The sequence below is a fragment of the Lepidochelys olivacea genome (genome assembly GCF_965140295.1).
Source record: "Lepidochelys olivacea isolate rLepOli2 genome assembly, chromosome: 3".
Lineage (NCBI taxonomy): Eukaryota > Metazoa > Chordata > Testudines > Cheloniidae > Lepidochelys > Lepidochelys olivacea.
This window is the reverse complement of record NC_140413.1, coordinates 140964325-140977810: the sequence shown is the minus strand read 5'-3', so window position 1 is coordinate 140977810 and position 13486 is coordinate 140964325. Positions and strand designations below refer to the sequence as shown.

At 36.9% G+C, this 13486-nt stretch overlaps 2 protein-coding genes across 12 annotated transcripts in view; one reads left to right on the top strand and one right to left on the bottom strand.

Moving 5' to 3' along the window:
• AKT3 (AKT serine/threonine kinase 3) overlaps positions 1 to 8863 on the top strand; it is a 272181-nt gene extending 263318 nt beyond the window's left edge. For all 9 annotated transcript variants that reach the window (XM_084623741.1, XM_084623737.1, XM_084623739.1 and 6 more), the window contains 2 exons: positions 571 to 673; positions 5336 to 8863. In XM_084623741.1, the coding sequence (XP_084479867.1) occupies positions 571 to 673; positions 5336 to 5421 (189 nt within the window). In that variant the 3' untranslated portion in view covers positions 5422 to 8863. The remainder of the gene's footprint in view (positions 1 to 570; positions 674 to 5335) is intronic.
• A 1166-nt stretch (positions 8864 to 10029) lies between these two features.
• The window catches only part of SDCCAG8 (SHH signaling and ciliogenesis regulator SDCCAG8), a 154854-nt gene continuing 151397 nt past the window's right edge, over positions 10030 to 13486 (bottom strand). For all 3 annotated transcript variants that reach the window (XM_084622218.1, XM_084622217.1, XM_084622216.1), the window contains one exon: positions 10030 to 10408. In XM_084622218.1, coding sequence (XP_084478344.1) covers positions 10388 to 10408 — 21 coding nt within the window. In that variant the 3' untranslated portion in view covers positions 10030 to 10387. The remainder of the gene's footprint in view (positions 10409 to 13486) is intronic.

The following is a 13486-nucleotide window of genomic DNA, read 5'->3' as shown; positions in this document are numbered from 1 at the left end:
AGTGCTTAGTAGTAACTTCCATCAGTTCAGTGGTTTGACTTTCTTTAAAAGTTGGCAACAAATGTGCTGCTTAATTTAAAGTGATTTTAACATATATTACACAGTGTAGGCCTTAACATAGGTTGTTATAATTTAAAAATAAAACTGTATTTAAAATTAAAAAAATGATTAATTTTTATACACCCTAAATACCCCATTCAGAGTTTCTAGTTAATTATGTTTCTATAGTGCAATTTATCTAAGAAAACTAATTTTGTTTTTGTGCTCCTCATCTTACTTAGTTTCTAAACTAGCATCTCTGACAGACGGAAGTCTACTTGCCTGTCATACTAGCTGTCAGGGACTCAACTGTCATTCAATCCCATGATCCTCCTGTTATAAGTCTTTTGGTTTAACCACATGAGATCCTTATAGAATCAGAGAAATGTAGGACTGGAAGAGACCTGAATAGGTCATCTAGTCCAGTCCCCTGCACTCAAGGCCGGACTCAAGGCAGGCATGTCTACTCCTAACAATGATTTGGTTGAATTCAGGTATATTAACATGACTCTTCTTGTTTATTCCCGTCAGCTTGTACCGCCTTTTAAACCTCAAGTGACATCTGAGACAGACACCAGATATTTTGATGAAGAATTTACAGCTCAGACAATTACAATAACTCCACCTGAAAAATGTAAGTAAGCCTGAAAAGCGCTGTATAACTACATTTGAGAAGATAGATTATCATTGTGTACATATACTGTAAAGACTGATATGAAATAAGTTATTCTGTTCTAATGGGCAAAGTGTTCTCACACCTTTTAGTGGAACTTAATGTGGAACCATCTAAGAACAGTTCTGTATGGCACAAGACTCTTTACAGTAAGCGTAGTGAGGTTACATATTTTAGCCCATGAGATTTCTGAACAACCTCATAATTCCATAAATTATTTAATGAGGCAAATGCCAATTTCTAAACATCTTGTTTGTTTGCTAATAAAGGCCCCAATTCAGCAAAGTACTTAAGCACATGCTAGATTTCAAGCATATATATGTATACTCCCATTGACTCCAATGAGACTATTCAGATGTTTAAAGATAGTAGGCACATACTTAAATACCTTTCTGCAACAGGGTCAGAAAAGAGCACACATTGCCACAGAGAACAGATATCTCCTGTCTAGACAGCCTGATTTTTTTGTTTTAGATGAAATTCACTCCAGTGCAGAGGCCTCATGCTAGGCTCCACGCACAAGAGCCCTTAATGCCATTATTAATTTAAGTGGTGCATTGCACCTTGTGCAGACCCTCTGCACTTGGGCAAGTTTTACTCTTAATACACATTGCATTTACCCAGTTTATCTACATATCTGTAAATCAATATTTGATCATTCTAACTTGTATTTAATAAAAAAAAGTTGTCACATGGGAAACAATATTCCAAACTCCAGTGGACAATATTTTAAATAGATTTCCTCTCTAAAGAGGTATTGGTTTTTATTACGTTTTGCATAACAAAAAAGTATGTATAGAATTATAGCATATGAAGGCAGCACACGCTATACTTAAGGTTGAGTTTTAAGTTTGCCCTCTCTTTTTTTTGGTGGCTTATAACTTTCTCAAACACATTCCTTTTTTAATCAGATTTTCTGGCTTGGTGTGCCATTCTAGAAGTGGTTTTTTTTTTTTTTTTTTTAGAAGTAAACTTGAACAGAGCCATTTTAGCTGTTTTTGAGTTCTGCATATTTTTTAAAATAAAATAACACCCCCATCTTCTCCATGTATTTGAATGAGAATTTTTATATATGCATAACTTTAAAAAACTGATCAGATTTTGTTTGAATTTAGATCAGTTTAGAGAAAATGGGTTGAGTATTTTGAAGTGATGAACTTTACACTTGAGGAGAAATTGACTATTTTTTGTCAGGGTAAAGCAGGAGTGGTAAAGAAAGTTTGGGCATTATGAAGTGCTTCAGCTTTGAATCTAATTCTGGGCTGATCATCAGTCAATTTCATGAATGTTTTAAGTTAAATGGCCTAGAGTTTGAGACAGTTCCAAGTTTAAGATTATCCCAGTTTTAAGACTGTACATAGTTTGAGAGAGCCCTGCATTTTAAACTGCTTTAGTTTTAACTCATATGAAATCAATTGAATTGGATATAGTGTACTTAGATTTTTCAGAAAGCCTTTGACAGGGTCCCTCATCAAAGGCTCTTAAGCAAGGTAAGTTGTCATGGGATAACAGGGAAGGTCGTCTCATGGATTGGTAACTGGTTAAAAGATAGGAAACAAAGGGTAGAAACAAATGGTCAGTTTTCAGAATGGAGAGAGGTAAATCGTGGTGTCTCCCAGGGGTCTGTACTGGGCCCAGTCCTATTCAATATATTTATAAATGATCTGGAAAAAGGGGTAAACAGTGAGGTGGCAAAATTTGTAGATGATACAAAATTGCTCAAGGTAGTTAATTCTCAGGCAGACTGTGAAGAGCTACAAAAGGATCTTTCAAAACTGGGTGACTGGGCAACAAAATGGCAGATTCTGAAATTCAGTGTTGATAAATGCAAAGTAATGCACATTGGAAAACTTAATCCCAACTATACATATAAAATTGTAGGGTCTAAATTGGTTACCACCACTCAAGAAAGAGATCTTGGAATCATTGTGGATAGTTCTCTGAAAACATCCACTCAATGTGCAGCATCAGTCAAAAAAGCAAACAGAATGTTGGGAATCGTTAAGAAAGGGATAGATAATAAGACCGAAAATATCATATTGCCTCTATATAAATCCATGGTATGCCCACATCTTGAATACTACGTGCAGATTTGGTCACCCCATCTCAAAAAAAGATATTATAATAAGAAAAGGTTCAGAAAAGGGCAACAAAAATTATTAGGGGTGTAGAACGGCTGCCATATGAGGAGAGATTAATAAGATTGGGACTTTTCAGCTTGGAAAAGAGACGACTAAAGGATATGATAGAGATCTATAAAACCGTGACTGGTGTGGAGAAAGTAAGAAAGAAAGAGTTATTTACTCCTCATAACACAAGTACTAGGGGTCACCAAACGAAATTAACATGCAGCAGGTTTAAAACAAAAGGAAGTGTATTTTCCACACAACGCACAATCTGTGGAACTCTTTGCCAGAGGATGTTGTGAAGGCCAAGACTATAACAGGGTTCAAAAAAGAACTAGGTAAGTTCATGGAGGATAGGTCCATCAATGGCTATTAGCCAAGATGGACAGGGATGGTGTCCATAGCCTCTGTTTGCCAGAAGTTGGGAATGGGTGACAGGAGATCACTTGATAATTGCCTGTTCTGTTCATTCCCTCTGAGGCCCCTGGCATTGGCCACTGTCGGAAGACAGGATACTGGTCTAGATGGACATTTGGTCTGACTTAATGTGGCCATCCTTATGAGTGATCCTCCCCTAGCTGGTTAAATCAGCTTTAGGGATAGATTACATCTTGGTGTGGCATGAAGTGACTGCCCTGAACTAAAGAATCTGAGCCTGTACTTTAAAACTACAGTAACTCCTCACTTAAAGTCATCCCAGTTAATGTTGTTATGTTGCTGATCAATTAAGGAACATGCTCATTTAAAGTTGTGCAGCGCTCCCTTATAACATTGTTTGGCAGCCGCCTGCTTTGTCCACTGCTTGCAGAAAGAGCAGCCCTTGGAGCTAGGTGGTGGGGGCTTGGAACCAGGATGGACCAGCAGCCCCCCATCGATTCCCTGTGCGGCAGGTGCCCAGCAAGCTATCAATTGCCAGCAGTTCTGCTGTCCCTCTCCCCACTGCCTTGTGCAGCCTCCTGCCAATATCAGGGTGTCCCCTCCCCCTGCTCCTGTACCTTATCTCCAGAAAGTGGGGGGGAAGACATGACAGGGCTCAGGACAGGGAGCTTGCTGGCAGCAGCTGCTGTCTCAACTTGCTGATCTGCTTAAAAAGACAAAAAGAAAAGGAGGACTTGTGGCACCTTAGAGACTAACCAATTTATTAGAGCATAAGCATTTAGCCGTATAGAGTGGACCTCCTTTTCTTAAAAAGACAGTGTACTTAGAGTGCGGTCAGCATACTTAAAGGGGCAATGCATGTCTCTCTCTGCCATGCTGTCTCCCCTCCCTCCATTCCTGCTACCTTGTAGAGTGTGAGGCTACATTAACAACAATGTGTTAACCCTGGAGGACTCAGCCGAGTGCTAGGTCAATATTTAGCAGTGAGGCATTCCCTGGGAAATATCCCACCCTCTGACTTTACCACCTCAACCAAGCTTCACAATCATCATTGCTGTGTACAGTATTAAATTGTTTGTTTAAAACTTACACTGTGTATATCTGTGTACATACATATATATAAAATACAATGTTTTTCAGTAACATAACTACAACGTTAAGCAAGAAGTTACTGTACAACTGTTAGTTTAAGAACCATTTTTCTTCACATTTGGCCTATTTTGTGGATCTCATTGAAATTTAAAAATCAGACTGATTATTTTAAATACATCTAACTTCTATGTTAAGTATGGTGATATAAAAAAAGTATATATTGTGCTAGTTTAAACTTAAATGTAAAAGGAGACCATATTTGAAAGCATAAGCACAATGGGGCAGAATTGAGTATTGATTGTTACTTCCACATGTACTCACTTTTGAGAACTTGATTACTCCAAGTTGTATTAATTTTAGATTCTTTGCCTGGAATATATGGAGACATAAGTATGTCATTGAGGAGAACAGTTTCAATTGGAGTCTCTAAAGATAGGGTTTTTTAATGTATATAATTTAAGAATTTAGTGTGCATTCCAGGAAATATTGCAAAGCTAAATGTAACTGTTTTCCATTTTTTTTAAAAAAAAATACTATGTGCAACTTGTATGCAGTGGTCACTCTTTAAACATTTTTTCCATTTTGAGATTATTACATGTTCTAGCAGCAGTCTCCATTTTAACAAAAGCAAATCTTTCAAAATAGAAGAATCTTTAAATTTGATCATTGTAAAAATATAGTTCCCTGATCAATTTTGAGAAATAGTTTGCTCCCTAAGACAATAGAGCAGTTTTCTCCTGAAGACAGCAGAGAGTTTTCTTCCCCAGCTTTTCATCGCCTATATTGACTGGTCTCTAACTGGCACATGTTGACTGTTGTAGACAGTTGCAAAGGTGATTGGAATTTGATTGGATCTGAAGTAATACATACATATATAAAAGAAATAAATTATAAATATATACTTATCTGGTTTTACTTAAATTCAACCCGTTTTATACAACAGTCACTGAAATGTTATTTAACAGACAATTAAAAAAAAAAATTTTGTGGTGAATAAATTAAAACATTAAGCTTTCCCCTCCCACAGATGATGAGGATGGTATGGACTGCATGGACAATGAGAGGCGGCCACATTTCCCTCAGTTTTCCTACTCTGCAAGCGGACGAGAATAACTTTTTTTTTGTTCTTCTGCTTCACTGTCATCTTAGGTTTATCACTGAAAACGATTCATGAACATCACCACCAGTACTAGCCATTAAGATTGCAGGGGCACTTTCAGAGGTCATTCAAAATTGAAAAGTTCCCTCCCTCTCCAACAGGCCTTTTAGTTTTTGCATGAAATTTTGTATCAGTCTGTCTCCTCCTGTTGCTGCTCCCCCGTCTCAGTATAATAGCAACGTCAAGAAGTAATTTTGAAATCTTTTGAAATCAGATGACTTAAATCCTCCATTGTATACAGTGGGGGCTAAATGAAACATGTGGGTTCCCGATGCATTTTCTCATTTCTTCTAGAAGACAAATCAGAATTGTAATTAGTCTAAAAGGATGAGTTTATAATGTTTTCTTGCATCTGTTTGTGCTGGTCAGAACAAGGAAAGGTAGGGGGTGGTGATGTAAATATGCAAGGTTTTTGTTAGGCATATCATTACTTGACGCAGGTCTATGTCATTAACATCTGGCTGGAACGTGTTTGGGAAACATTTTAATTACTGTTGGATTCTACAGAAGAAGCAGAAGGGCTGGGCTCACCCAGCCTGCCACTTAGACTTCCAGATTCATGTGCAATCATGGAGAATTGAACATTCTACATGCAAGAAACGAAGGCATAAAAGCAGCATTTAAAGTTGTTTAAAGGTCTTATAATTTGCACCAGATAACATCTTTCTCATGCTTTTCTCTGTCTTTCTTGATATACATCACCCCTGATGGCTGAAGAATGTAGACAGGCATAATGGTATTGCTTTTCACCAAAATTTGTGCACCAAGGTAAACAGGTGTTTGCCATATTTGTTTTTATTTTGAGTTTGTGAATTAGCTTTTCTCCAGGTGTTTAACTCTGAATATATATATATATATATATTTTTTGTTATACTGCGGTAGTATTTATTTTTAGTGATAAGGATTGTATGCGTCAGGTTTGCAAATGCTGCTACATCTTAGAACAGGCTTATAGCAGTTTATTTTGTAATATATGGAAGGACTGTACAAGCTGAAGAGAATAACGCACTTTTTCTCCCATGTGGAAATTTTAACAAGGCTCTGAAATTGTACATATTACTTAGAATTGGGCTTTTGTGGATGAAATACTGTCATATAATTCTTTGGTGCTGTAGATGAGGACATTCCAACTCCATGTGCCAAGAGGTCAAAAATGCTATGTCTGTGCTCCACTAAAGATTAAACTAATATAAAAGCCTGGCAGCACAATAGAAATTTTTGGTTTTATATGGAGAAAATGCATTGAAACAATTGAAACCCCAATGATTACAAGAAAAGCACTTTATTATAATTCTGCAAACAGTAGATTGATGGTAACATTTGACCTGAACCAAGTAGGTAAAGAAACCCAGCATGTGAAGTATGACAACTGACTGACTGACTGAATTTAAACCATCATGGGTAAACACCGCACTGAAAGGAAAATGTTGTCTTTCCATTCCTGAAGATCTGTATTTAGCAGGATGTGTGCACAAATCTTAGCTTTGGTCTTCTTTAAAGATCATTTGAATAATAAACCTTTTGGTGCTAGGAGTTGGGATATTCCAAAGTTGCCAGGAAGTGCAGTAAGGGTGAGTATGTGCCCTTGCTAATGACGTCAGAATATCCTGGGATTATTATTGAAGTACCTTGTTAGCTCCCATGTAGAATGTGATATCTTAGAGTATTATTGATAGCATTGTATCACTTAGTAAATGACTTTTGAAAGAAGAAATGTTCATATGCAGATGCCTTATCCTCTTGACATTTAAAGTTAACTATCTTAGCATGAAGATCACTGCTGGCAGTGGATGTGCTGAGGTGGTCAAGGGGTAGATGGGCATTTTAGCAAGGCAGCTAAGACAGACTCATTCAGATAATTTTTCATGTTTCTACCTAAGCAAAGTTTTATCTTTAATAATCAACAGATAAGAGGTGTATCTTTGTGTATGCTCTAACCACATATGATCTCGCCCTATCACCTTATAACACTACTCATCTTTAGAGAATGGCACTTCAGAGGGAAAGGCGCACAGTCAATACATCATAGGTCTATTCTGCACCTTTTTGTAAAAATTTCTACACTGAAATAGTGATGATTTAAACCAACTAAATAGTAAATAGAACATTGACTAGTTCTCTAGAAATGCCTCATAGATGCAAACTAAAACTGTGTTGTTTAAAAATCTCCAGTATATGTCTCCATTTTCCTCTTTTTCAGTTTGTGTTAGCAATAAATACCTTGTGCATTTCCTGAAGTTTAATGAGAAGCCAGGGTTGTGCTTCGGGCTGATGGTTCCTCATGTGTAGGACAGGCCCTGTGGCTAGATCATTATTGCTTATGTAGTTTGCAGTAAATATCAATTATTTGAAAACTTTAAGACTTCACTCTGAATTGCATAACCTGTCTCCACAATTACCTTTTATCAAGTTTATTACAGACACAGTTAATGTTAACTGAATGCTGCCTGGAGTTTGGGAATTCCTGACTTCTGCTACCAATGTTCGAAATAGACAAAAGAGAAATCTCAAAGCTGTGCTGAAAGAGATGGCTGAAGCATCTCTCTCTTCTGCTTGTCCTCAGCTGTAGTTTGGATTGGGACAGCAGTCAGTAGCTGGTACCTTGAGCCTTCCAATCATAGTACATTTCAGACTTTGACTCCAGCTTGTACTGACTTCCATGACATACAGTATGCCCTCTTATACTGCAGCCATCTTTGAGGAAATGTGTCATTTCTGTTTGGATTTTGGCAGTTTTGCACACAGCTTTGCTTTCCACACTAATCCAATACATTCCTGTTGCTAAAGGAACATTTATTCCAGTATTGTTTTACATTTTTCTTTTGACATGTCATGTCATCTTTATTTGTGGCTTCTTAAAGCTGACTGTTCTTGCAGGGGCCATGAGCTTCTCCTAGAGTACAAAAGTAAGGTCCTTCCTTACTAACTGCAGGGTCTATGTTACACCTCAATGTACACACTTTGCTGCTACTGTTTGTACTGTCTACAGTAGAATTTCCTTATCTTGCTCCTGGTAGTGCATTACAGGCAAGCATGAAATGTAAAGTATTTATTTAAATAAAAAAACCCTCTAAATTGGTAATTGAATTACCTCCCTGTAGCTTTAGAGTTTGACATTTCTTGATCTTGCTCGTTCTTTCATTAGATACTTGCAAGATCTAGTCATGTGGTTAAGGATATTAAGCAGACAACTATGAACCCAAGAAACCGTATAACTGTTGGTCATACTTAAACTGTTTATTTCCTTAAGTATATGACCCACAAGGATGTGAAATAACTACAAGAAACTGTTTTTGTACACTGTACATCCTTAGTATTTTTACACGTATATGATAGGGATGCACATTATTTTCCTTCGTACAGACAGCTTAAATAAAGCACTATGTCAATCTGCTACTTCTGTGTTAATGCTGCTTTTCTTCTGAAGTTTTGTAAATACATATGTTGAAGTTTGCTGCAAATGAAGTACTTTTTATATCGGATATTAAATATATGTAGGATAAAATTCCTAGCTTGTGCCATATACAGTGGTGAAAATCTGCTTGCTTTAGTTTTTCACTGTATTGCAAATCACATATGATATCTCAAGTGTGTGAGTTAGTTTAAACATTATTGATCATGACATCTAGTACTTTATTTTTTTTTTTTTTTAATTTCAGGAAGATCATCCAGTTTTGAAATCCGAATGGCCCTCACCTAGTTTTTTATAAAATATGTACATCATGATTTCCATTTTTATCATGCATGTAATCTGATGGCCAATGTACCTCGCTGTACAGTCTCATTGATAGAATATACCACCTTTAATTTGACATCTTTCAAATACAATTTGAAATCCAATTTCTGTCACTTAAAGTCAACATCTACTCCTGAAAAAAGCACTAAGCTTCTTACGACTGAGCTAAATGTAGCAATGGTTTTACTAGTTGTATTTAAATAACATGTATGTTACTCTAAAGGCTTTGAATTAGTTTGGATTCCTTTAGTCACCTAATGATTACATAGGCCTTTCTCTTTACTGAAGCATAGATCACTACAGAGTATACTTTAAAGAAGTTTCAGGCTGTGATCAGATTCGTACAGGATGCTACCACCATGTGGGTTGAAGTGAATTTCACTTACCTTACTTCCGCAGTTCTCTTGAATATAGACTGCTGTTCCAACTTTATGCAGGTGATGTGAATTTTAATCTTTAGAGAGAGATGCACCATGCAAGTGTTTGTTTGTTCTGTAAGTACTTATTTATTAAGGTATGTTAGTGTTTTAATCACCTAGGAAAGAATTTATCTGGTCCGTGAAAGCTAATTTTTTTAAATTTTGATTTGAGTGCTAACCAAGACCTCATGCAAATAACTTCATATTATAAAACACTTAGCATTAGACTAGAACTTAATTGAAGAAATCTTGTACAAGGCTGTTTAAAGGGAAAAGTTTCCCGTTAGCTACATATCTTGAAAACTTCCTTCCCCTTATTACTAAAGGAGACCAGCATATATAAGGTGTTATATGCCAAAAGATAACTGCACAGCTTCCCCATAAATTCAAAATGAGACACACACACAAAAAAATCAAGGTAAGTTTATTGGTATTTACATATGTAACAAGACACACATGCTGGAATAAGTTACAAAATACATTTAAAATATTTTCTTAAAAATTACACAAACTAAATGTTAAATCCATCCTGTGCACCTGCTATTTTAACTTGATCTTGAGCCTAACCACTTCACAGGAAGCACTTGGGAAAACTCACATGCTGGAAGTCTTATTTCAAACTTTGGAAAGCTGTTTGCATTCAAAAAGGTTTAATGATTTAAATGCAACGTGTGAAACAGCTAAAGTAAATCAACTGAACTGAACCAGCAAGAGCTTTCTTTCATTTGAAAAATTGCTTTGGGTCAGCTTCAACCAAGTCAGCATTCAGACTGGTATACAGGGTAACTGAAAGATAAAAATAAAATATGGGATTATAAATAACTTGTGTTGCATAGTTACTTGCATTTCTAATTTGTTTGTAACTCTTCTTCCTGTGCTTAAGTTCTCAGAAATGAAGTTCATCAGTTGTTAGGAATGTGGTAATGCAATGTAAACAAATTTTCAAAGTTAAACTTCCTGTGGACCTGCTGTCCTTGGCTTTTTTCAAGATCAAAAATCTTACAGGTAGTAAGAACAGAGCCATCTGATCCCTGAAAAACAAGATCTCCAGGAGCTCTAGTCATTGTTCATGTTTACCAGTAAGTAAGAGCTCTTGTTTTAGGGCATGTCTAAGGTGCTGCCCCTTCTCCTTTCCAGGAAAAAGGTAGCAGGTTTGTGCCAGAGACTATTTACTGTGAATTGTTCAGACTGTAGATAGTGTGGGCTGCTGTATCAAAACAGGAAGCTGCTTCTGTTCTGTTAAGAAACCTCTGGTGGGAAGACTAATTTGCAACTTTTCTGCTCTTCATAGCTATTGTGTGTATGTAAACACTTGCATTTCGCTATCCCAGCTCAAATACTGTTCATTGGACCATCATTAACTATCTAGAATGAAACTCTGAATAAGATGTTTCATGTAAATTGAGAAAAAGGCCATTTAAATTTCTAACGTTCTTACAGCTATTCTATCTTTAGATGACTGAAGCTTTTATTGAAATGTATAAGGTAAGTAGGATTGAGTTGCTCCTAGAATTCAGAGGGCACTGGATTAAGCAAGGAGAATTCTGCTATGTAACAAGACGTGGCCCATTTAGGGAAGCCAATAATCTGGTAAACAAGCAGTCTATTAAGGCAGTTGAGGGGAGAGAATAGTGTATGCGCCCCTCAATACAGTACCAGGAACTATGTCAAAGAGGGGTCTATCGCAATCAAACGGTTTATATACTGTATATTATTAAACCTTTATATAGCATAACTCGGGTGGGAGCAAAACAGATTCGCTCTCTGATAGTTGGGTATGGAGGAAGCTCAGCATTATTGCTCGCTCTCCTGATTTGGGAGCAACAGGAGTTCAGAGCAGAAGCCAGACTTTCAAAAGTGGGAGCTTAAATGCCATGATTAGGTACCTACTTTAATGGCCTTTCATAAGTACTCAGCACTTTTTGAAATCCGGCCACTTAGGTAGGTTATAAATAGGGCCTTTGGACCCTAATTTTGGGCTCCTTGTTTTGAAGAAGTTTATTTCTAAAAAAATATGGTATAGTTCAAACAGAAATTACGGGCTGCGGTTCTATAGCTTGTTATATCCAGGGCTTTGGAGCAGAGCCCGGAGCTGGAGCACAGAGCAGCTCCGGAGCAGTGGAGCTGGAGCGGAGCCAGAGCACAGCTCCAAAGCCCTGGTTATATCAGACCAGATTATCATAATCGTCCCTTCTGGCCTTAAATCTGTCAATGACGATCATGGCCTCCAAGCATCTTAAACAGTGGGTGGTGTACCAAGCAATTGACCATATTTAACCCATTTGCAGCTATGAGAGAGACAAGTGCAAAGAACATGCTTTGAGTTTCATGAGAGAAAGAAATAGATTCCGATCAGAAAAGGGAAATTAGAAAGTCCGTTGCTAATTACATTCAACCTGTGTTAGACAGAGGGGATTGAGGATTTAAAATTCTCTGGTGGGCTGTGGGACAAATATTTTCAAAATGATTATTTCTAACTCAAAACTCCCAGAACCTTCATTACAACTTTGTGAGCAAATAAAATAATACGGTGATACCCTCAGTCATAAGGCAACAGCTAATATTATTTGTGACCACTTTCTCCAGAAATTAAAACCTCTTTTCACTTGTGATAGTACCAATCAGGTGTTTAACATGTTGTAGAAAGTGCTAAGAGCCCTCAAGTCCCGTTCCTTGTGGTAGCTGAAAAACTGGCAGGACTGGCCTTTTTGTTAAATTGGTAAAACCACAAGAACTTGTCCAGCAAATGTAAGAACATTTCAGCTGAAAAGATTTTCAGAACAGTCTAGACACTTTTGTGGCCCTTGAATGCTAAGAATAAGGGAAATACTAACATGGGGTTAGAGTGTAATAGAATCAACTTGTCTCTTAAGGCAAATACCAAATACAGATGCTAAATGTACTATTCAGTTTTTGTTTTCCCCACTCGTGTAACTGCATTAAAATGCTGGATTGAATTTTCAGCACAAAAAGTAGTGTGTACGTGGGAATATGAATACCTGTAGCTTGGACAGCGTGGTCACACTGGTACCAATAATGCCAAGGGTGAGATGATTTCCATGTCAAATTACATGTAAACTAAGGCTGTCAAGTGATTAAAAAAATTAATGATTAATTGTGCTGTTAATAGAATACCATTTATTTAAATATTTGAAAATGTAGAAAACATCCAAAAAATATACTGATTTCAATTACACTGAATACCTACAGTGCTCACTTTATATTTTTTATTACAAATATTTGCACTGTAAAAACGAAATAGTATTTTTCAATTCACTTCATACAAGTACTGTAGTGCAATCTCTTTATTGTGAAAGTTGAATTTACAAATGTAGAATTATGTACCAAAAAACCCTGCATTCAAAAACAAAACAATGTCTGAGTGATTGGCCTTGTAGGCTCTAAAATGTTACAAACAGGTTTGTTTAAGTTCGCAGAAGATAATGCTACCTGCTTCTTGTTTACAATGTCACCTGAAAGTGAGAACAGGTGTTCTCATGGCACTGTTGTAGCTGGCATTGCAAGATATTTACATGTCAGATGCACTAAAGATTCATATGTCCCTTGATGCTTCACCCACCATTCCAGAAGACGTGTCCATGCTGATGATGGATTCTGCATGATAACGATCCAAAGCAGTACAGACCAACTCATGTTCACTTTAATCATCTGAGGCAGATGCCACCAGGAGAAGGTTGATTTTCTTTTTTGGTGTTTCAGGTTCTGTAGTTTCCACATCAGTGTTGCTCTTTTAAAATGTCTGAAAGCATGCTCCACACCTCATCCCTCTCAGATTTTGGAAGGCACTTCAGATTCTTAAATCAAGTGTTGTAATTATCTTTTTAGAAATCTCACATTGGTATC